Source organism: Ranitomeya variabilis, chromosome 5 (genome assembly GCF_051348905.1).
Source record: "Ranitomeya variabilis isolate aRanVar5 chromosome 5, aRanVar5.hap1, whole genome shotgun sequence".
Lineage (NCBI taxonomy): Eukaryota > Metazoa > Chordata > Amphibia > Anura > Dendrobatidae > Ranitomeya > Ranitomeya variabilis.
The window spans coordinates 166,223,735-166,249,086 of NC_135236.1; the positions used below are offsets into that span (position 1 = coordinate 166,223,735).

At 40.5% G+C, this 25,352-nt stretch overlaps 1 protein-coding gene across 2 annotated transcripts in view; it reads left to right on the plus strand.

The window, feature by feature from the left end:
* Window positions 1-25,352, plus strand: part of ACAN (aggrecan) — a 142,951-nt gene that overhangs the window by 104,875 nt on the left and 12,724 nt on the right. Inside the window, exons 14-17 of one of the 2 annotated variants that reach the window (XM_077263458.1) lie at window positions 5,791-5,904; window positions 14,460-14,618; window positions 22,866-22,948; window positions 24,621-24,765. In XM_077263458.1, the coding sequence (XP_077119573.1) occupies window positions 5,791-5,904; window positions 14,460-14,618; window positions 22,866-22,948; window positions 24,621-24,765 (501 nt within the window). The remainder of the gene's footprint in view (window positions 1-5,790; window positions 5,905-14,459; window positions 14,619-22,865; window positions 22,949-24,620; window positions 24,766-25,352) is intronic. The other variant, XM_077263460.1, reaches the window with a different exon arrangement.

Consider the following 25,352-nt stretch of genomic DNA (forward strand, 5'->3'; position numbering starts at 1 on the left):
TTTGTACAATTTGAGTAAAATTCAATTCCACTTGAATATATTCTCTCATCTCCATTATCAACCATATAATAAGATGACTAAGTGAATTATAAAGCACAAAAAGGAGGAAGACTAGATTTGCTTTTAAAATGTTAAGCTACAAATGGATGAATACCTACAGCTACAAGATCTGCAAAATAAGGGATCGGTTAATATGAAAGAATTATTCTGAATTTCTCACTGCATACTGTAGACAGACACCCACAGGAGGATCTAAGATTTGACCAACTGTACTTCCCTTACTGTTACTTGTCCCCTCCTCCTCCCACTGCTGCTCTGTAATACACAGGAATCCGTCTTGCATACCCTTTTTATAATAACATTCATAAAGAAGTATAAGAGAGCAATAAAATAGCATCAAACATTCCTCCTGTATTTCCATTCTGCGCATACCTATTGCTCCTCCACCATTTAGCATCTCCCAGATCAAAAGTGGAAGTCTCACAAAGCTGTCAAAATAGTGAGATAATAGAGAGCCACACTTTAGCTGACTTCCAACTCTTTTTCCTAAAGGACCAGACCTATTATCACTAAATTAGAGATGATCTCTTTTTACATTTTTCTAATAGGTATATTCGAGAAAAATTTAACATTTTATCTCTCCTTTTCCATCATTAAGTTTCTAGGGAGTAATAAGGTCTTTTTAATGTGCAAAAACTATAGCTAAAGGGGAAAAAAATTCTCTTTAAAGGATATTCCTGTATTAAAAACATGATTTTTTTTCTAAAAACAAAAGTGGGATGAGTTGTGTCTGGTATTGCAGCTCCATTGAAGGTGATTGGACTGTTCTTCATTTTCACACACAACCTTTGGAGATGTAGAACTCTTTTTTACAGTAAGCAAACATGACTTTGTTATCTTTGACAAACCTTATTTTAGGGTTGGCAGAACACACCGAGTATATATATAAGTAATAACAGGTGCGTTTGCAACCCGGGGTCCACCGTGCAGGAGATTAACCTGCTGCTAGAATTGGCGGCACTATATGGCGGTATAAGTGAACTCTGTTACGTCACCAAATCGCATAGATAGGGGAACGCTGTGCACTGTTAACCTCACAGAGGATCACAGCTACCTAACTGAGCAGAGAGCAACCAGTGGTCATGCATTCAGCAAAGCACACAAAACTCCTCACCGGAGGAGCCAGTATTCTAGGGGCTTATTTCAGCTAACCCTGACCTCATGCAGACATGACCACTAAAGCAGCAAAGCTCATAACAAAGGTTGATACTAGAGCATGGCCATGCAGCCATGCAAACCTTTTATAGCTGCAGCAGACAAGGACCTTCCTAGTGGTCCAATAGGAACCGCAACAGGACCTAAGCATGTGACCCCCGACCTCCAATGGGAGGTTGTCCCGTGGGCATGCTCAGTATGGGAAAAGCAGGACTTAGTCCCAAAAAGACCTGCTTGCTGCTGAACATTGCTGGCTTCAAAGGTAGAGCCTGGAAGGGCACTAGTAACCAGTCGTTCAGTATCAGCCTGAGCCAGACGCTGGGACTGATGTCTCTGCTGAGCAGGCTCCACTGCGTCTGGATGAGAATGGGAGACCGCAGCAGGCATGGTTCAAGATTCCCCCTGTGCAGTGGTGGGAACTCGACAGCTAACACCTTATAGTTTAGTTTTAAGTAATATCTTAAAAAGAGAAAAAAGTAGACAACGTCCTGTAGAATAATTTCTTAGCAATCATTTAAAATATTGCTTGAGTAAAGTGCTTGTCAATCACTGGGAACCTGAACAACTATGGCATCTATTCATTCCACATAACTGTTTTAATACACAACCATTGAGCCATTAGTGTGCATTATCCATTTTCTGACTGTTTTTCAATGTGTGCATGTAAATGTCATTAAATGTTCGAAAGTCATTAGAAAGCTCTAAAAATGTCAAGTGTTATGTTGTATATCATAGGTAGAAAAATACTGAGCTATGATACCAGCTCTAAATGTTTTAATTAATGTTCTAAGATTCTGTTATTTTAGTTTTCGAATGCTTTACTTGATAAAGATATATTGCACACAGCAATACACAGGACAAACTATACGGAAGCCAGCAAGTAGATATTTTGGGATTATCTGTTTTAGCCCACACAGTCCAATCTCTCAACCTCAATAATATCATTTTTCTTTTCTTGCTATGCAGAGATCTTAGATAGTCTTCTTGAATGTTTCCTATTATTTATAGAAATTATCATACCGGCGGAGTTGTAGCACGATACAGTTAGTCATGTAAATAAAGATAGCCCTTATCAGATATCACTGGAAAAAATAAAATTTATTCATATTGATCTAATGGCGTGGACCAAGCTAGCTGGAAATACTAGTCAGATTTTGGATCAATACACCATGTGATTCTTCATTTTTAACTATGAAGCTACAGGTGCAGTCCAAAGTCCAATAATAACCCCCCAAATTGTACCTATTGATTTTGGCAAACATGGCTGTCCTTCCTATGGGTATGAGACACTTCACAATACATAACGTCGGGGAAAAGAAGGATAGGGCATGCTACATGTTAATGCATGGTATTTTTGTTCTCAGGGCAGATAAGCAGCCACCAGAGGTGTCTGGCAGTGGGGTACACCCCTGTCCCCATAGAAAACACATGCCTATTTGGATAAACTGAGCATGCATCATCTGTATGAGGGAGTCAAAAGGGGTAGCCATTGGATAAATGAGCATCTTTAGTGGTGAGAAGATGGACACTATCTGGGCAAAATAATATTTTCATATCTTGCCCTCTCATATGATATTATGTATTTTTGTGCCCTGTTGCTAACTAGTATATTATATGGTGATTATATATGATGATTTATTAAAATATATGTAGCCACAAGCGTTCAACATGTAATGGTTCATTTGTCAAGATAAGCAAACTTATTCAAGTGGATCTGAATTCTCATCAAATGTTTCAAAAATTTGTAATCTCCAGAATATGGAATTTTTGCAAGTCGCTCACTACCAGTTCAGCAAAATAGCGGACATTTTGCTGAACCATAGAACTTCGGAAATAGGTTAATGAAAAAATGAATACCCTCCACACTACTCGCTTCTCTCCACCCCTGCAGCCTGCTATCTGGTCCTCCATAGGTCTTCTTGTTGTCTTCCTTGTCACATGCATTTCTTTTGGTCTGCTTCCCTTTGGGCGACAGCTACCAGCACGATTAGACCCTGACATTCCCGTATGCCAAGCTGTTGCATCGCACCTCATAACTTCAGTATGTGCAACCCCTGAAGCGCTGACTAGTCTTGTGCAATGCAGTGACCTAGTGGTCCAGTAGTCACGGCCCAGAGTTAAGCAGCTTGAAGAAGATGGGTGCAACTAGGAAAGAAGAATAAAAGAGGCATAGCAAAACGAACGGGGATGGCAAGGCAAGAGCGCGGTGAGGTATTATTTATTTTATTTATTTATTTATTTTACTTTTTACATTTTTTATGTCCTGGGGTTTTTTCTAGACACTAGAGCATAATATAGAACATTCATTTTGCATCGAATAACTTCAATGCAAAAAAAATTTCCTTGATAAATTTTGCATGATTTGCCATATTCGAATCTTTGCAGATTTGATCATCTCTAGTCATTTATCAACAGGAAAATATTAACACAAACGCATACAAAGTTTGCTATGCTTGATTTTCCTGTGACAAAAAGGAAACATCTGGTTGTTACATTTTAATGACAACTATGCTACAATAACGTTCTCTGAAATAAAAATCCCATGACCCTATGAAATCTGAGCTAATATTTTAGGTGTTTCTTGCTATTTGACACTGTGATTTGTTGTTCTCCTTGTTTTGTTTTTTCCCCCAGGAAGTATGTGTGAGATCTCACAAGTGACCCACTAGATTCAAACAAGAAGCCTGATAAAAAGTCCTAATCTCCTGCCTATTAAAACCCTCACTCCGCTATATGCCTTGCTTTAGCTAAATGCCTAATTTTCCCTTTTACAGCGTGCTTTAAACTTAATTGTTGCTAATTAAATAATAAAAAAGGAGAACAAGTTACATGATCAGCTGGTGTGCATTCAGCGCTAGTTCAAATTGCTGCTGCTTGCTGACAAACACGGAGCATGCTGGGCCCTGGAAACTTAACTCTTTTTACTATAAAGCCGAGAAGGCCATAGAAAGCTTGCAAGAAGGCATGTTGTGTTTCCAGCGTCATACAAAGTTTATACCAATGCAACTTTGTTCAAGTATAAAAAAGGCTCATCGTCACCTATACAATAGGCATTCCATCCCTCTATGTGATAATGTAACTCTAAGAACATTAAAAGGGTCTATTAATCAACAACCATTGAAAAAATGTTGTTGTTTTTTTATTATTTATTTAAACACATGCCTGTGTAATTTAAGAGGAGTATGTGCTATAAAAAGTAGGTTTTATGCTAATGCAAACACAAGAGAACCAATCTGTCTGTGTGCAATCTAGATTACTTTCTGGTTAGTGATAAATGACCCTAAAGAAACCTCTTGTAAAGAAAAATCAAACACTACAATTTCTTTGTTTTGCTCATTATGGGAATGCACTTAGTTAGAGGAAGTTAGACACCCAGATAATTATAATTATATAGACATTTAATGCCAGATTTTTCAAATTCAATCCTTGACATTTAGCAAGCCTGAGTCTTCTAAGCGCAGTAGTGTAATGCATTAGGCACAGTTCAGCCACTATAGAATTCCTGCAAAGGGTTAAAAGAATAACAAAGATTTAATTTATACCATAGGAAGATGAAAAGTATACATTGGCTATGCACTATGTGTTTTTGTATCGGATACTCTTAGTGACCATAGCCATTTATCTATTTCACTGTCTTTGACTATGATCATACTGGCATTGTGGCTTGCTTCCATAACAGAAGCCATGATGGATCTGTTATACAAAGTATACCACCACGGAATAACAATGGGTTGGTTCCAGCTCTTTTTCAAAAAGTAGTCCTTTATTAATATAGATTCTAAATAGATTCTATATTGCATGAGGGAAAAGGCAACGTGTTTCGAATGCACATCGGTGTTCTTTGAACTCAGACAAAGAACGCCGATGTGTTATCGAAAGGCATTGCATTTTCCCCATGCAATATGGAATGTATTTTTAATGTATGTTAATAAAAGACTACTTCTTAAAGGAGCTGGCACTAGCCCATTGTTATTCTTTGGATTCAACACTTTTGGTCATAACGGAGTTTGGTTCACCTATATTCCTTGAGCCATATTGATGAGTTGGTTTTCTAAACTTTTTTGCACTTGTATTCCTGCCACACAGGATACCCCCAGTTCCTGACCTATTGGCACATTCAGGACTATTCCTTCTCAAGGCAGGTGAAAAAATGTGGCACAGTTTTTGAATGAACAGTGATATACACAGGGCCATTATAGGGGTGTTCTTATAAAGTGAGGTCTGAACTCTGGGTTCCTCACTTATCCTTAGAATGAACAGGCACTGCTGTAGTCCTTCATCATCTTCACAGTTTTTTCTCTGCTGAAAGTCACCCAAATTCCTCTGTATGCAGAACATTGTGTGGAGTCAGCAACAGATAGGAACACTTCTGGATGGACGCGAATACTGCTGAACGTGGAAAACATAAAAGGGAAGCGTTGCTATAACTAGCCCATGGCTTTGAGTGCAGGCATGTAATTTTGACCAACAGAACCAGCAGCTGAAAGGCAAAGTCCACGCAACCTCAAAAGTCCTCCTTTTTTCATCAGTGTAGTAGACTAGGAGTCCTAATGGCAAAACCTTGATTTCTTACAGACATTGATGAGTGCCTACCAAGTCTTTGTGTGAATGGAGCTACCTGCGTTGATGGCATCGACTCATTCAAATGCTTATGCCTTCCCAGCTACGGAGGGGACCTGTGTCAGATCGGTACGACCAATGTGGCTTGAGCTAATTATACTAACAACTGCATCCCACTCAAACAGAATGTCCCTCCTTCGAAAGCAAATGATTGTGCTTGTTTCTTAGTGGGCTCTTTGCTAATACAGTCCTACATGTGAGAGAAAAGTAAATAACCTATTTTTGTTTCCTTTAGTCTCTCTTCTCTTCCTCCACTTTTAATGTGATTTATTTCAGATTACAGGAATTGACCTTGAAAAGGATCTCATCAAAACAGACCTTGATTTTTACTCTTCTTCTCTTAAAAGTTTAAATCACCTGCAGGTTCCTTTATAAAGATGAACCACTACATGGAAAAACTTCCTTCAGCCAGAACCTTTGTTTTTGGTGTAGATGACAAATTTTAAAAGTAATAAAAATGTCCACACCAAGACTCCCCCAAGTTTTGATTGGTCACCTTGGAAATCTCTCATTCATTTCCTTCAAAATAAATAGTTTTAAAGGAAATGACAGTTATTTTTTGTAGTTAGTAAATAATCGAAAAAAACACAATTAGTAAATAAAATAAGCTAAAGTCATATAGATTAAATTAATCAGTTTTATGCAATTTCCAAGGTTTTAGCAAATTATGCAACTGTAACAAGAATGTTAATGATTTTTCCTTTTTAATATTACAAAAAAATTGAAATGTTTAATGAAGCAAAATAATTCACGATTCGGCTGCTATTGTGAAGACTATAATATGTAAGACAATACATTTCCCTAAATACTATAACATGTAAAATATAACAGCCTCCATTTACCTCTATAGTATAATTTTAAAAGTCTAATTAAAACTAAGTATTTTTTTTAGTTCTAGTGACAGTATTTCACTTACCTGATTTAATTAAATTCCATGTGATATTTGCATCAAAGTTTACACTACATCTATCTTTCTATCTATCTTTAATGCCAAGAATTGTCCAAACTTGTGTTTTTCAAACTATCCCCAAGAAATACAAAAATAGTCTTATCTTTAGAATTTGTCATTTGGAAAACATGCACTATTCATTGAGTGAAACACATGAAATCAGCCCTGCAATATTAAAGTGTAGCTAGAGACATGTTTGAATATTTAGATATTTTGCAAAGACCCCCACCAATCACTACTGTTCTGCTCTGCTCCAACACTGTACTGTTCAGTCCATCTTCAGTCTTTAAGTAGAGCTGTGTATAGCTGAGGCATTCTGCTCCCCATTGTTTTATGAGAGTTGGGCATCTGGACCCCCAACAATCAAATCTTCCATGTGACAACCTTTAAAAAATATGCTTACACATCAAGAACCTTCTAAATATTTGATCTTTCAGGCTCCCTGTGGACTCGATTGTGGACAATGGTCTAGACCAAACCTGGGCAATGTGCAGCCAGCAGGCCACATATGGCCCTTATGCTGTTCCAGTCTGGCCAACAGACTGAGACAGTGGAAGGGTTGAAAACAGGCCAACGAGCAGCACCATGCAGCTGCCCTCTTCCGGTCTAGACAATAAGCAGATGAGCCACTCCTACATACTTAACAAAACAGTGGTAACTGGTTATATTTTCAGTGAAAAAATTATAAAAATAAATTTCAATAAATATACTACTAAGTAAATATCTTAGTGAGACTCTTACCAATTGACATAGGAGAGGGAGCAGAGGCATTCAGCCGAGTTCTGCTCACCTTCAACACTGAAGATGGGCTTCATATACTTCCTATTGAACTCATCTTCAGTCTTTGAGGCACATGACTAAACACTTTTGCTCCCTCCTTGTTTTAGGGATTGGTGAGTAACTGGAACCCCTGCAATCTTCCTATAAGTCAAAAGTTATATTTTTTTAAAATGCGACTACTTTTAAAGAAATTCATCATTACATGACCCCAGATGGCTCTCTGTAGACTTTAAGGGTGACACTCGTATGTGGGCAACAGTTCTACATACATAACAAATAGTAACTGGTTGCATTTTTAGTAAAGAAAGAGCAAAAGATCATTTCTTTTAACAGCTTACTGAGTGCTTCAAGTAGAGGATTATTGGTAAAGTACTCTGAAAAAGTAAGGCTAAGTTCACATTTGCATTTGGGTGCTTTGCAGAGGGCTGCATACTTCCTCCATTAAGCTCTGCCTACTTCCGCATACTTCGGCATGCGTCCTGCATACCTATCTTTAACATTGGGTACACAGGACATGCAGATGTATGCAGATGTATGTGGATGCATTGTTTTGATGTGCCCGTCGACTGCACGGGAATGCAACAATTTCATCTTGTGTGGATGGCGGGCTCGTCAAAACAGCGCATCCACATACATCCACATAAATCCGCATGTGCTGCGTACCCAATGTTAAAGATTGGTACGCAGGACGCATGCAGAAGTATGCGGAAGTAGGCGTAGCTTAACGGAGGAAGTACACAGCCCTCCGCAAAGCCCCCGATCACAAATGTGAAACCAGCCTTAGACACATTGGGGGAATCTACCCAGACTGGCTTTTAATTGTCTAATCTTAAACTTATAGCCCACAGGAGTAAGGTGAACATTTCTTAACAAATTTGAAGCATCATTGGGCTCTCTGTGAGAAACTGAAACCAAAGCTTCTTAAGGAGACTGTAGGCAGCACCCCATTACAGTAACCCCAGCCCAGTTGTTGAAAAAGGTTTAGAAGCAGGTCACAAAAGGAAAACAGTCACAAAATGTTGCACAAATTCCACTTGCTATAAATTTTATAATTTTTTAATGCCAGCTAAAAAGATGATACATTTCTCTCTTATTTTTTTGTTATTATACATGAATTGCACATGCTTAGATAATGTCATTCTAAAAATTCTGAGAAATGAGAAATATTCAGTTGTATAATAATAATAAAAATAATAATTGTTATTACTATAGCACTATTTATTCCATGGCACTTTACATGTGAGGAGGGGTATGCAAAATAAAAACAAGTACAGTAATCTTAAGCAATACAAGTCACGACTAGTACAGAAGGAGAGAGGACCCTGCCCGCGAGAGCTTACAATCTACAAGGGATGGGTGAGAATACAGTAGGTGAGGGTAGAGCTGGTCATGCAGCGGTTTGGTGGTTACTGCATGTTGTAGGCTTGTCGGAAGCGGTAGGTCTTCAGGTTCCGTTTGAAGGTTTCCATGGTAGGCGAGAGTCTGCTATGTTGTGGTAGAGAGTTCCAGAGTAGGGGGAATGTGAGGGAGAAATCTTGTAAGTGATTGTGGAAAGAGGAGATAAGAGGGGAGTAGAGAAGGAGATCTTGTGAGGATAGGTTGCACGCAGGTAAGTACCGGGAGATGAGGTCACAGATGTATGGAGGAGATGTTGTAGATGGCTTTGTATGCCATGGTTAGAGATTTGAACTGGAGTCTCTGGATCATGGTAAGCCAGTGCAGGGACTGACAGAGGGGAGAGGCTGGGGAATAACAGGGGGACAGGTGGGTTAGTCAGGCAGCAGAATTTAGAATCGATTGGAGGGGTGCGAGAGTGTTAGAGTGGAGGCCACAGAGCAGGAGGTTGAAGTAGTCAAGAAGGGAGATGATGAGTGCATGGACTAAGGTTTTTGCAGATTCTTGGTTGTGGAATATACCCATTCGGGGTATATATTTTTGAGTTGAAGTTGGCAGGGAGTTTAAAGGGCTTGAATATGTGGTTTGAAGAAGAGATCAGAGTCAAGGGTTACCCCAAGGCAGCGAGCTTGTGGGACTGGGGAGAGTGAGAAGCCATTTACTTTAATGGATAGGTCCATTAGGAGAGTCAAGTGAGATGGGGGAAAGATGATGAATTCTGTTTTGTCCATATTACGTTTAAGAAATCTAGCAGAGAAGAAGAATGAAATAGCAGACAGACATTGTGGGAGTCTGGTTAGTAGGCAGGTGATATCTGGTCCAGAGAGGTAGATCTGTGTGTCATCAGCATTTAGGTGACACTGCAAGCCATGAGATTATATGAGCTGTCCCAGGTCGAAGGTGTAAATGGAGAAGAGCAGGCGCCCTGGGACTGAACCATGCTGGACTCTGACAGGGGGCAAGGTGGTGTGTGAGTGGGAGATGTTGAATGTCCAGTCTGTTAGGAATGACAAGATCCAAGATAGGGCCAAGTCTGTGATGCCAAGAAATTACCACTGTCTGTAGTAATAGGGAATGGTCCACTGTATCAATGGCAGAGGACAGGTCCAGGAGGAGGTGCACAGAGTAGTGTTGCTTGGCTTTGGCGGATAATAGTTCATTGGTGACTTTAGTTAGGGCAGTTTAGTGATGCGGTCAGAAGCCAAATTGTAAGCGGTCAAAGAGGGAACAGGAAGAGAGGTGGGAGAACAATTCAAAATGGACTTGTTGTTCCAGTAGTTTTGAGGCATAGGGGAGAAGTGATCACGCGATAGCTAGATACAGAGGTTAGGTCAAGAGAGGGCTTTTTAATGATGGCGTGACTGAGGCATGTTTGAAACATGAGGGGAAAACTCCAGTTGTTAATGATAGGTTGAAGAAATGGGTTAAGGTTGGGATGAAGACTGTGATGAAGTTTGGGATGAAGTGTGATGGGATCGGGTCAAGTGCACCATGTGGTGAGAAAAGAGTGGAAAGTTGATCTTCTGCAATAGTGGAGAAATTAGTTTTGGAGGAGGAGGGTTAAGTAGTTAGGAGGAGGGGCTCTGGGGCTCCGGGGATTGTAGGCCAAATCTTTCTCTGATGCTATCAATCTTCTGCTTGAAGAATGAGGCAATGTCTTCAGCTGACATGAGTGGAAAGGAAGGATAAGCTGGGGGACAGAGGAGAGAAATGAAAGTGTTGAATAACTGTTTAAGATTGTGAGACAGAGAGGATATGAGAGATGAGAAGTAAGTTTGTTTTGCTTCAGCGAGTGTGGCCTTGAAAATAGTAAGGGTCTGTTTGAATGTGATGAAGTGCTCATTGGAATGGGATCTTTTCCATCTCTGCTCAGCAACCGTAGAAACCTTGCTCAGTTCTATGGTCAGGCTGGTGTGCCAGGGTTGTCTGTTGATTTTGCAAGCTTTGGTATGTGTGAGAGGGGAAACTGACATTATACAGCATAACAAATAATTCAACACTTAATAAGAGGAGTGAGGGCTCTGCTTGCAAGCTTACAATCTGAGAGGAAACAGGGAGGACACAAAAGGTAAATGGTAAAAAGTGCTTGTGTTGTATGATCCAGCCATCAATAAAATAAATAAGGGCATTCAAATAATGCTGCATGAAGCAATCATCAGCCAGTATGTGTATAAGTAAAGATACAAAGTGCTAATGAGTGCATGGAGGGTGTGGGAATAGTTCATAGAAGGAACCAGATTCTGAGGAAACATTAAGAAGGGAGAAAAGAGAATAGTTATATTAGTAAGGTACTAGGCCAGTCTAAAAAAATATATTTTTAGAGCACACTTGAAACTGTGGATACTGGGAATTAAAATAATACTAAAGGGGTTGTTCACTACTCGGACAACCCCTTCGCAATCTGTATGTTTTCCCTGAGTAAATTAATAACACTTTTACTCACATCTGGTGTCGGCGCCATTGTTAAAGGTATAAAGTGCTACTGAGTACATGGAGTGTGTGGGAATAGTTCATAGAAGGAACCAGATTCAGGGGAAACATTAAGAAGGGGGAATAGAGAATAGTTATATTAGTAAGGTACTAGGCCAGTCTAAAAAATATGTTTTTAGAGCACACTTGAAACTGTGAATACTGGGAATTAAATTAATACTAAAGAGGTTGTCCACTACTCGGACAACCCCTTCTCAATCCATATGTTTGCCTCGAGTAAATTAATAACACTTTTTCTCACCTCTGGTGTCGGCGCCGTTCTAGTGGTGTCAGCCCCTCCCAGGCTCTCCCAGGGCTTGCGTGACATTGCTACGTCATGCAACCCCCGCAGTCAGTCAGTGGCCACTTCACTCTCCCCCGGTATTGGATAGGTTGATGCTAAATAAATTGTTATGTTTTGAAAATGTTCTTTCCATTATTTCATAATTTCCATATCATTAACATGTCTATCAGTCCTGTGATTTCCAGAATTCCACAACTTTTCCTTCATGGTGTTGCAATTGTGAGAAGTTTGGATACACCCATAAACTGTGTTTATCAGACTTAATATATTCTGAAACACATAATATATTCTACATGACAAGAAAGATGCAAATATAAGAATTTAGCAAGGTTTATTAAAAATAAAAATAATATTAAGCTAGCAGGCATATTGTTAATAAACTGATGTCTAATACGTGTATACGCTCTTTTTTTCTGTAGATAAAAAAACTAGATGAAAAACTATTTTGCTGTTTTCCATTTAGACGATCTACTAACAAGTAGAAACAAACTGAAAATATATTTTATGCAACAGAAAGGTCAATATTAATCTATTCATTTCCTCATCCACTTTAGACAATTGGTATTGTTAGATGCAGGAATACACAAGATGCTAGACTATTTAACGACTATATTTTCACTCAAATAGCAGATGCTTCGAGCTCCATAGTGAGCGACTGTTACATAAAATGTATTTTTATACCTAAATTATACCAGGCTTTTAATAAAATTAGGATTATTTAATTTACTTTTCTTATGTAATTGTTCTATCTAGCAGCATGAAAATATTGTCTTGAGTCCAAACACTAGCTATAGACATCTAGACCACCATTTGAAGGTCTCCAGTGCGCCTCTACTACATTCTTTTGGCCATCCAATAAAGAACAGTTCTTTATCTTTCTTTATTTTGCTAATTTAGTGATTATGACTAGTGTTGAGCATTCCGATACCGCAAGTATCGGGTATCGGCCGATACTTGCGGGTATCGGAATTCCGATACCGAGATCCGATACTTTTGTGGTATCGGGTATCGGTATCGAAACAACATTAATGTAAAAATGTGTAAAAGAGAGAATTAAAATAAAAAATATTGCTATACTCACCTCTCCGACGCAGCCTGCACCTTACCGAGGGAAGCGGCAGCGTTCTTTGTTTAAAATTTGCGCTTTTCTTTCCTTACGTGAAGTCCCGGCTTGTGATTGGTCGCATGCCGCCCATGTGGCGGCGACGCAACCAATCACAGCAAGCCGTGACGTAATTTCAGGTCATTCAGTATTTTAAAATTACGCTCCGGCTTTGTGATTGGTTGCGTCGCAGTCACATGGGCCACGCAACCAATCACAGCAAGCCGTGACGTAATTTCAGGTCCTTAAGGATTTTAAAATTATGTCCCGGCTTTGTGATTGGTTGCGTCGCAGTAACATGGGCGCCGCAACCAATCACAAGCCGTGACGTCACGGGAGGCTGGACACGCGCGCATTTTAAAATGGGCGCGTGTCCAGCCTCCCGTGACGTCCCGGCTTGTGATTGGTTGCGGCGCGGTCAACCAATCACAAGCCGGGAGGCTGGACACGCGCGCATTTTAAAATGGGCGCGTGTCCAGCCTCCCGTGACGTCCCGGCTTGTGATTGGTTGCGGCGCGGTCAACCAATCACAAGCCGGGAGGCTGGACACGCGCGCATTTTAAAATGGGCGCGTGTCCAGCCTCCCGTGACGTCACGGCTTGTGATTGGTTGCGGCGCCCATGTGACTGCGACGCAACCAATCACAAAGCCGGGACGTAATTTTAAAATCCTTAAGGACCTGAAATTACGTCACGGCTTGCTGTGATTGGTTGCGTGGCCCATGTGACTGCGACGCAACCAATCACAAAGCCGGAGCGTAATTTTAAAATACTGAATGACCTGAAATTACGTCACGGCTTGCTGTGATTGGTTGCGTCGCCGCCACATGGGCGGCATGCGACCAATCACAAGCCGGGACTTCACGTAAGGAAAGAAAAGCGCGAATTTTAAACAAAGAACGCTGCCGCTTCCCTCGGTAAGGTGCAGGCTGCGTCGGAGAGGTGAGTATAGCAATATTTTTTATTTTAATTCTTTCTTTTACACATTAATATGGATCCCAGGGCCTGAAGGAGAGTTTCCTCTCCTTCAGACCCTGAGAACCATCAGGAATACCGTCCGATACTTGAGTCCCATTGACTTGTATTGGTATCGGGTATCGGTATCGGATTGGATCCGATACTTTGCCGGTATCGGCCGATACTTTCCGATACCGATACTTTCAAGTATCGGACGGTATCGCTCAACACTAATTATGACATAAAATAAAATCTAGAATAGCTGTCTCATTTTTCTAGAAGCGGAACAATATATTTATATTTTTCTGCTGAGGATGTGGTTAGAGGAACTTTAATGCCAGTCCTTCTGATTTTCTAAATATTCCTAAGAATCTAATACTCATAAGCCATCTCGAAAGGTACCTGCAGGTGAAATCTCCGTCCTTTATACCTGTGTAAGTTGTGAATTTCTGTATGCCTGAGGTGTCTGATTCTTTCTTCTGTTACTCGAGAATCTTAGGTAAAAGAAACTCAATAACATTCTCTGTTTCCTCTGATGTCAGTGTCCTTTTTTATATTCTACAGGTTTTGATCTCTCCTTGGGAATCCTGTAAGACGATTTGAGGCAGACAAGTAACTTCAACCTATTGATGTTTTCTCCTCACTTCAATCTTTTCTTGTATCTCTTAGATCTTGATGTGTGTGAAGAAGGATGGACCAAATTCCAAGGATACTGCTATAAACACTTCTCAGAGAGAGAAACTTGGGTTGATGGAGAAAACCTTTGTCGCAGCCATCAGTCACATCTATCTAGCATCTTGACTCCCGAAGAACAAGAATTTGTGAATGGTGAGTAGTATTTTTTTGGTCAGCTGTAAGTGTCTTGTTGGTTATCTGGAAGCGTGGATTTGGCTCTATACGTCTTCTGGTGTTCGTGAATATAAATTATATTTTCTCTGATTGAGCCAATTATAAATGTATCATCCTTGTTCTAGCTAAATTAAAAAGTAAACTACAGAAAACAGTAACTATCAGTCTGGTATGTCTGTTCTAGAGCGGAAACTGTTATACTGTAATTCAGGATTCTTTTATCTAGAGATGAGTCACACAGAGAATAAAAACACCAAATATTAATAAAAAAAAAGTTTATAATTAAAATCTGATTGAAATCATATGTAATACTCAGTCTCTTTTAAATTTTCTAATATTGGTTTTTGTGTATTTCTGAGACAGCAAACTGTTTCGGGCATAATTACTACTATTAGAGAGGATGACCGCTTTTGGAAAAAAAAATCATTTAAATTGCTACCACCCTTTATTTATAGCCAATAAAGTTAATCTAATTTTCCATTTTCTGTGTGAGTAAATTGCAGCATCTACTATGACTCCATATGTTTTCTGTTATATAATAGGGATATGTGTTCTAATTAAAAGGTCTTTAAAATATAAGAAAATCAAATAAAAAGCACATACTGAAAAAAGAATATGAAGGAATAAATCTGAATTTCCATCCTTAAGCACATTTCATTTTCTTTTTTAAGCAAAGTGGTTTATTATTCTATGTGCATTCATTTTTTATATATATCTGTTCGAGCTCAGTATTTCGATTAAAATACTCTTCATAGATGTAGCGGTACATGTCTATACCTAAGACTGAAAAGACCTAAAATCTTTCTACACACTGTCTACAAAGTGTGCAGTAAGAAATTGGTCATGTAACGGGGACCTGTCAGCAGGTTTGGCTATGTAATCTGAGAGGAGCATTATGTTGTGGCTGAGAGCCTGATTCTAGTGATGTGTCACTTACTAGTCTGTGTGTTGCTGTTTCAATAAAATCAGTGTTTTATCAACAGAAGATTATTACTACAGGACTAGTTGTCACGTGCCTCCTAGTCAACTGCTCTGTGTAACCCAGCCCTCACCTTTAACCCCTTCATGACCCAGCCTATTTTGGCCTTAATGACCTTGCCGTTTTTTGCAATTCTGACCAGTGTCCCTTTATGAGGTAATAACTCGGGAACGCTTCAACGGATCCTAGCGATTCTGAGATTGTTTTTTCGTGACATATTGGGCTTCATGTTAGTGGTAAATTTAGGTCGATAATTTCTGCGTTTATTTGTGAAAAAAATGGAAACTTGGCGAAAATTTTGAAAATTTCGCAATTTTCACATTTTGAATTTTTATTCTGTTAAACCAGAGAGTTATGTGACACAAAATAGTTAATAAATAACATTTCCCACATGTCTACTTTACATCAGCACAATTTTGGAAACAACATTTTTTTTTTGCTAGGAAGTTATAAGGGTTAAAATTTGACCAGTGATTTCTCATTTTTACAACAAAATTTACAAAACCATTTTTTTTAGGGACCACCTCGCATTTGAAGTCAATTTGAGGGTTCTATATGGCTGAAAATACCCAAAAGTGACACCATTCTAAAAACTGCACCCCTCAAGGTGCTCAAAACCACATTCAAGAAGTTTATTAACCCTTCAGGTGTTTCACAGCAGCAGAAGCAACATGGAAGGAAAAAATGAACATTTAACTTTTTAGTCACAAAAATGATCTTTTAGCAACAATTTTTTTATTTTCCCAAGGGTAAAAGGAGAAACTGGACCATGAAAGTTGTTGTCCAATTTGTTCTGAGTACGCTGATACCTCATATGTGGGGGTAAACCACTGTTTGGGCGCACGGCAGAACTCGGAAGGGAAGGAGCGCCATTTGACTTTTTGAATGAAAAATTGGCTCCAATCTTTAGCGGACACCATGTCGCGTTTGGAGAGCCCCCGTGTGCCTAAACATTGGAGCTCCCCCACAAGTGACCCCATTTTGGAAACTAGACGCCCTAAGGAACTTATCTAGATGCATAGTGAGCACTTTAAACCCCCAGGTGCTTCACAAATTGATCCGTAAAAATGAAAAAGTACTTTTTTTTTACAAAAAAATTATTTTAGCCTCAATTTTTTAATTTTCACATGGGCAACAGGATAAAATGGATCCTAAAATTTGTTGGGCAATTTCTCCTGAGTACACTGATACCTCACATGTGGGGGTAAATCACTGTTTGGGCACATGGTAAGTCTCGGAAGGGAAGGAGCGCCATTTGACTTTTTGAATGAAAAATTATCTCCATCGTTAGCGGACACCATGTCGCGTTTGGAGAGCTCCTGTGTGCCTAAACATTGGAGCTCCCACACAAGTGACCCCATTTTGGAAACTAGACCCCCCAAGGAACTTATCTAGATGCATATTGAGCACTTTAAACCAACAAGTGCTTCACAGAAGTTTATAACGCAGAGCCGTGAAAATAAAAAATAATTTTTCTTTCCTCAAAAATGAATTTTAGCCCAGAATTTTTTATTTTCCCAAGGGTAACAGGAGAAATTGGATGCCAAATGTTGTTGTCCAGTTTGTCCTGAGTACGATGATACCCCATATGTGGGGGTAAACCACTGTTTGGGTGCACGGCAGGGCTTGGAAGGGAAGGCACGCCATTTGTCTTTTTGAATGGAAAATTTGCTCCAATCATTAGCGGACACCATGTCGCGTTTGGAGAGCCCCTGTGTGCCTAAACATTGGAGCTTCCCCATAAGTGACCCCATTTTGGAAACTAGACCTCCCAAGGAACTAATCTAGATGTGTGGTGAGCACTTTGAACCCCCAAGTGCTTCACAGAAGTTTATAACGCAGAGCCATGAAAATAAAAAATAATTTTTCTTTTCTCAAAAAAATTTTTTTAGCCCTGAATTTTTTATTTTCCCAAGGGTAACAGGGGAAATTTGACCCCAATAGTTGTTGTCCAGTTTCTCCTGAGTATGCTGATACCCCATATGTGGGGGTAAACCACTGTTTGGGCACATGCCGGGGCTTGGAAGTGAAGTAGTGATGTTTTGAAATGCAGACTTTGATGGAATGCTCTGCGGGCATCACGTTGCGTTTGCAGAGCCCCTGATGTGCCTAAACAGTAGAAACCCCCCACAAGTGACCCCATTTTGGAAACTAAACCCCCAAGGGAACTTATCTAGATGTGTGGTGAGCACTTTGAACCCCTAAGTGCTTCACAGAAGTTTATAACGCAGAGCCGTGAAAATAATAAATACGTTTTCTTTCCTCCCAAAAAATTTTTTAGCCCTGATTTTTTTATTTTCCCAAGGGTAACAGGAGAAATTTGACCCCAAGAGTTGTTGTCCAGTTTCTCCTGAGTACGGTGATACCCCATATGTGGGGGTAAACCACTGTTTGGGCACATGCCGGAGCTCGGAAGTGAAGTAGTGACGTTTTGAAATGCAGACTTTCATGGAATGCTCTGCGGGCATCACGTTGCGTTTGCAGAGCCCCTGATGTGCCTAAACAGTAGAAACTCCCCACAAGTGATCCCATTTTGGAAACTAAACCCCCAAGGGAACTTATCTAGATGTGTGGTGAGCACTTTGAACCCCCAAGTGCTTCACAGAAGTTTATAACGCAGAGCCGTGAAAATAAAAAATCATTTTTCTTTCCTCAAAAATAATTTTTTAGCCCACAATTTTTTATTTTCCCAAGGGTTACAGGAAAAATTGGACCCCAAAAGTTGTTGATCAGTTTCTCCTGAGTACGCTGGTACCCCATATGTGGGGGTAAAGCACTGTTTGGGCACATGCCGGGGCTTGGAAGTGAAGTAGTGATGTTTTGAAATGCAGACTTTGATGGAATGCTCTGCGGGCGTCACGTTGCGTTTGCAGAGCCCCTGATGTGCCTAAACAGTAGAAACTCCCCACAAGTGACCCCATTTTGGAAACTAAACCCCCAAGGGAACTTATCTAGATGTGTGGTGAGCACTTTGAACCCCCAAGTGCTTCACAGAAGTTTATAACGCAGAGCCGTGAAAATAAAAAATCATTTTTCTTTCCTCAAAAATAATTTTTTAGCCCGCAATTTTTTATTTTCCCAAGGGTTACAGGAGAAATTGGACCCCAAAAGTTGTTGATCAGTTTCTCCTGAGTACGCTGGTACCCCATATGTGGGGGTAAAGCACTGTTTGGGCACACGTCGGGGCTCGGAAGGGAGAGAGCACCATTTTACTTTTTCAACGCAAGATTGGCTGGAATCAATGGTGGCGCCGTGTCGCGTTTGGAGACCCCCTGATGTGCCTAAAAAGTGGAAACCCCTCAATTCTAACTCCAACACTAACCCCAACACACCCCTAACTCTAATCCCAACCCTAACCACAACCGTAACCCCAACACACCCCTAACCCTAGTCTTACCCCTAATTCCAACCCTAAGGCTATGTGCTCACGTTGCGGATTTGTGTGGATTTTTCCGCAGTTTTTGAAAAATCTGCAGGTAAAACGCACTGCGCTTTAGCTGCGGATTTACCGCGGATTTCCAGTGTTTTTTGTGTGGATTTTACTTGCGGATTCCTATTATGGAGCAGGTGTAAAACGCTGCGGAATTGCACAAAGAATTGACATGCTGCGGAAAATACAACGCAGCATTTCCGTGCTGTATTTTCCGCACCATGGGCACAGCGGATTTGGTTTTCCATAGGTTTACGTGGTACTGTAAACGTGATGGAAAACTGATACGAATCCGCAGCGACCAATCCGCTGCGGATCCGCAGCCAAATCCGCACCGTGTGCACATAGCCTAATTCTAACCCTAATTCCAACCCTAACCCTAATTCTAACCCTAATTCTAACCCTAATTCTAACCCTAGCCCTAAGTGCAACCCTAGCCCTAAGTGCAACCCTAGCCTTAAGTGCAACCCTAAGTGCAACCCTAAGTGCAACCCTAAGTGCAACCCTAGCCCTAAGTGCAACCCTAAGTGCAACCCTAAGTGCAATCCTAGCCCTAAGTGCAACCCTAAGTGCAACCCTAGCCCTAATTGCAACCCTAAGTGCAACCCTAGCCCTAAGTGCAACCTTAAGTGCAACCCTAGCCCTAAGTGCAACCCTAAGTGCAACCCTAAGTGCAACCCTAGCCCTAAGTGCAACCCTAAGTGCAACCCTAAGTGCAACCCTAGCCCTAAGTGCAACCCTAAGTGCACCCCTAAGTGCAACCCTAAGTGCAACCCTAGCCCTAAGTGCAACCCTAAGTGCAACCCTAAGTGCAACCCTAAGTGCAACCCTAGCCCTAAGTGCAACCCTAAGTGCAACCCTAAGTGCAACCCTAGCCCTAAGTGCAACCCTAAGTGCAACCCTAAGTGCAACCCTAAGTGCAACCCTACCCCTAACCCTACCCCTAACCCTACCCCTAACCCTACCCCTAACCCTACCCCTAACCCTAACCCTAATGGAAAAACAAAAATAATTATATTTTCTGTATTTTATTATTATCCCTACCTATGGGGGTGATAAAGGGGGTGACTTATTTACTATTTTTTTTATTTTGATCGCTGTGATAGAACTTATCACAGCGATCAAAATGTGCAGGAACGAATCTGCCGGCTGGCAGATTCGGCGGGCGCACTGCGCATGCGCCCGCCATTTTCCAAGATGGCGGCGCCCATGAAGCAGACGGCCGGACACAGGGAGGGACATCGGAGCTAGGTAAGTATGGGGGGGTGGGACCGGAACACGGGGGGGGGATCGGAGGACCGGGGGAGCGGACAGGAGGACCGGGGGAGCCGACAGGAGGGAGGAGGGGAGCGGAACGGAGATCGGGGCAAAAAGGATGACTGGGGGGGCGATCGGTGGGGTGGGGGGGGGCAGATCGGGGTCTCCAGCCATGGCAGATGTTATTGCAGCATCGGCCATGGCTGGATTGTAATATTTCACCATTTTCATAGGTGAAATATTACAAATCGCTCTGATTGGCAGTTTCACTTTCAACAGCCAATCAGAGCGATCGTAGCCACGGGGGGGTGAAGCCACCCCCCCTGGGCTGAAGTACAACTCCCCCTCTCCCTGCAGATCGGGTGAAATAGGAGTTAACCCCTTCACCCGATCTGCAGGGACGCGATCATTCTGTGACACAGCATATGCGTCACAGGTCGGATTGGCACCGACTTTCATGACGCATACGCTGTGTCACAGGTCGGGAAGGGGTTAATTGGCAGATTTCAGGCAATGTACAGTATACACAGAAACTGCCAATCAGTGGTATGGACGGGGTTATACAGATCTCCTCATTCAGAGAACTGCTAGATCTGCAGCAGACAAAACAAGGATTTTATCACAACTGCTGCACCCAGTAAATTAAATGTTAACATCACTGTAATCAGGAATTCTGCCCCTATGTCACGCTGCTTTCCAAAAAGGGTGCAAAAGCCTTGTGGCAGATTCCCGTTAACAACAGCCATAATTAAAGCCATGCGATGAAACTTGCAGGTCTGATGTCTGTAAAGTGGATGAGCATGTATATGTTATGAAGTCTTAATTATCTTCAAGAAATGTGAAGTTATCTCTTACACACCTTGATTCATCACAGCATTTTCCCTTTTCTTCTATAAAAGTATTTGATATCATTGTGTCAGTAACAGTCTGATCCATGCAATAATCTCATCTATAAAATTATTTAAACTATAGTGAAAAGAAAAAAAAGAAAGGCCAGAATTGACCTTTTGAGGTGGCTGCACTCCCCCAAAAAAATGCAATACAAAGTTACAAAAATGTCATATGTACTCCAAAATGGTATGAATGAAAACTACAGTCAGTTTGCCACACCAAAAACAAGCGCTCATAACAAAACAAAAAATCATAAAGTTATTGGTTTAGGAAAATGGTGACACAAACAAACTTTTTTTTTACAAAAGTCTCATTTTTTAACCATTAAAATATATATATATAAAAAATGTATCAGGCTAATCATACTGACCTACAAAATCAAATTGTCTGGTCATTTTTACTTCACAATGAAGTACAGAAAAACAAAACCCAAATAAACAAATGTGAAATTGCATTTTTTTTTTCACTATTTCAGCCAGTTAGGACATTTTTCCTAGTTTTCATTACATTATATGGTAAAATGAATGGTGCAATTCAAAACTACCATGCATCATGCTTTATGCCCTCATGAAAGAAGGGGATGAAAAAAAACAAAGGAGTAAAAACAAAAAATCACCAGGTGTTAAAAGGGTTAAATAGGACTTGTCACTAGGTCAAAAATGGCACTTTTTTTGTTCTTGTTTTATGCCCGCTGCTCCCCTGGGAATTCTGGGAAAATTGGCTTTATTTCATCTGGTGACAGGTTCTCTTTATATACAATTGTACATCTTTTCATATAACTTTGTTTTTTACTGATATTCCATTATATATACAGTAAATAAAAAGATCACTGGGCGTTTCAATGCATCTGACTATATAGGAAGACAACTCTTTGACAGAGGGAATACCCAGAGGGGTAAAAAGAAAGCAAACAGCCCCGTAGCAAAACCTGAAATGAAGCCATACTCTAATACAGTGTTCCCCAACTCCGGTCATCAAGAGCCACCAACAGGTCATGTTTTCAGGATTTCCTTAGTATTGCACAGGTGATTCAATTATCACCTGTGCAATACTAAGGAAATACTGAAAACATGACCTGTTGGTGGCTCTTGAGGACCAGAGTTGGGGAACACTGCTCTAATATGCCCATCATCAGCAGCATTTGTAGAGTTCTAAATAAATGTTACCAGAGCTGGTATTTTATTGGAAATGCAAGTGTTTACTAAGGTTGGGTTATCGTATATCCATTGCCTCCAAGAATCAGAATTGATGACAAAACTGATGCAAAAATTCTTCATTTGGCATCAGGCTTTTCTTTAGTATTTTCTCTTTGGCACAGGTCCGAGGTCAGATCAAAATGTTACATGAAACATTGATATTGGGCCATCAGACCAACACATGTCCAAAGCAAAAATGAATGCTCTGGACGCATGGGAACAATTCTTTTGTCCAATGAGATCGGTTCCTCCATAAGTTTCCATCAGTGTTTTTGTTTATTGCCAAATGGAAACAAAGCTGCCGTTCTCTATGTATGTGGACCCAGCCTAAAACAGACATACGGCATGAAAAGTGTCAACAGGAATTCTATGTGAAAAATTGCCATTTCTGCAATATGTGTACACCCGAATGAAGCCCCTGTTACCTGTCCGACCTAAACAGTATATTTCTTAATCCTATCTATGTATAACAGGCAATGCACAGGACTATCAATGGATCGGACTCAATGATAAAACTCTGGAGAATGATTTCCGTTGGTCTGATGGCAGTCCTATAGTAAGTGTGCTTAACTATCTGATTACATGTAAAGCTCTAATTATGTCCATCAGCTGTTTTTGGTATTGCAGCTAAGAAAAATTCAAGCCACCTTGATTAAGAATAAAGTCTAGTAATGCAAAGCAGACCTCTCTACCTAATCTTACACAGATCTTTAAAACTATTTAAACAGATAAGATGTGTGATTTTTTTAATGATATTATTAAAAGGGGTTGTGCTACGGTTTTAATCCGGCAGACAAGTTTTGGTGCAAACAAAAATATTGCTACTTTAATTGGTCATAAGCTTGATGGGTTTGTTTCGATACCTAAAAATATGATTTCTAAATATCTATTTTTACACCCTAATCACTTTTTCAATTAGATTTATTATAAAATACCATACAGTTGTCCCTATCCAGCAAAACCCTAAATGCGCTTATTTAATTTCACTTCCTTTGATGTTTTGTTGGCGAGGAGTCAAATGAAACACCATGAGGAGGTTGGAGCTGCATTCCCTGTCCCGCAGCTTCAATCACCCTGACTGAAGCAGGATGTCCTCAGGGGGTGTCAATAAGTCACTTACTATAACTTTTTTAATCATTGCCCTATGAAGATTTTCTGTATCAAGGGTGCTGATAGAAGTAACCATTGCGCCCACACTCTGCTTCTGCCTCAACAACCTCAGCGTCTTACTGTGAAAGGAGATGCCATCAAGTGGCAGTGATGGAATGAAGGTGAGTGACAGATGCACAGACCCACATCTTCTGTTAGCACCCTCTAACAAATCATTTTCAGGGGGCAGCATTATTGTCCCATCCCGTGCTTCTATCGCTGCCCCCTGATGATGATTCATTTTAGGGCAGCAATAGAAGCTGTGTGGCTTTGTTGCTGTCACTTATCCTGCTTCTATTGCCATCCCCGATGATGATTTGTTTGAGAGCGTTGGTAGAAGCTGTTGGGTAGCTCTGCTGTCACTCACGCTGCTTCTACCTACAACCCCTGATGACATCTCCTTTCACGGTAAGACGCCGTGGACAGAGAGGACAGAAGCAGAGTGCTAGCATTGTGATCACTTATTGTGCAGCTTCTATCAGTGTCAGGATATGTTGAGAGGGTGGTGATAAAAGAAACTGTAGTAAGTGACTGTAATACCACCCCCGATGATGTCCTCTTCCAGATGGGATGGTAAAAGCTGTGGGGAAGTGAGTGCAATCCCAACATCATGATGATGCTTCATTTGAGGCTCCTCTCTAATTAAATGTCACAGGAAGTGAAGTAAAATAGAAACACATTTAGGGATTAGCTGGATAAGGAAAAGCAAAGGGTATTTTATATTAAAGGTAATTACAAAAGTGATAGGACATTTTAGGTATCAGACCACCCCTTTATAGTTTCAGGCTTTTATTGATTTACAAGCACGGGGGATGCCCTTACATTTAATGAGCACAGCACAGTCTCTTGAACACCAGAACAATACGCAGTAGAAAAATTGCAGCACTTTTACACAGCTTTTGGTTGAGAATTGGTGGTCAGTTTCATGCAAAATGGCTGATGGCTTTTTTCCTGAACATGCGTTTTGCTAACCACCTAAGGTAGAATCTAGCTGAATCTATCATAGGTGGCTTTATGTTTTAGACAGTTTGGATTTCCTCCATCAAGCTTTAATAAAACATTATGTTTTTTGCTACTAGCTTTATGAAAATTGGAGACCAAACCAGCCAGATAACTTCTTTGCTACTGGAGAAGACTGTGTGGTGATGATCTGGCATGAGAGAGGCGAATGGAATGATGTGCCCTGCAATTACCACCTGCCGTTCACATGCAAGAAGGGAACAGGTATTGAGTAATCTGAAACTTGGCAAATGGTCAAATAGATGATGGAAACTGCTCCAAAGTACTCAAAAAGCTGAAGTCAAATGGTTCAGGAAAGTAAACTCTCCAAAAATGTTTGAAAAACTCTTCAAAACTACTTCAGGAAACGCTTCATGAACGTAAATGCATCCAAAAACTGCACATAGAAGCAAGCACAAGGTGTCATTTTCATGCCACACAGAATCCGTATGAATAAGCACCACATAAAATGAACATAAAGCTCAGCAATGTCAATACAACATTGCTATACACCTGGTTCGTGTTATCTTACATCTTTTGCCTAAAAAGTTAAATACTCAGCAGTAAAAGCGGTTACTCAGCAGAAGCCGCCCGCTCTCTATACTCAACATTATAGAGAGCAAGCTGACGGTGATGCTGCCGCAGGAAAGTGACCTCTGCAATTTTCATGAAGCGGCTTCGCTTAGGAAACTTGTGCACATACCTAAACTAAGACTGAATTATCAGGGTTTTTTGGATAAATTACTTATATGGAAAGCTTATGATCATCGTGGTATATTTTTCCCTTTTCCTTTCTATCCATTGTATCTATG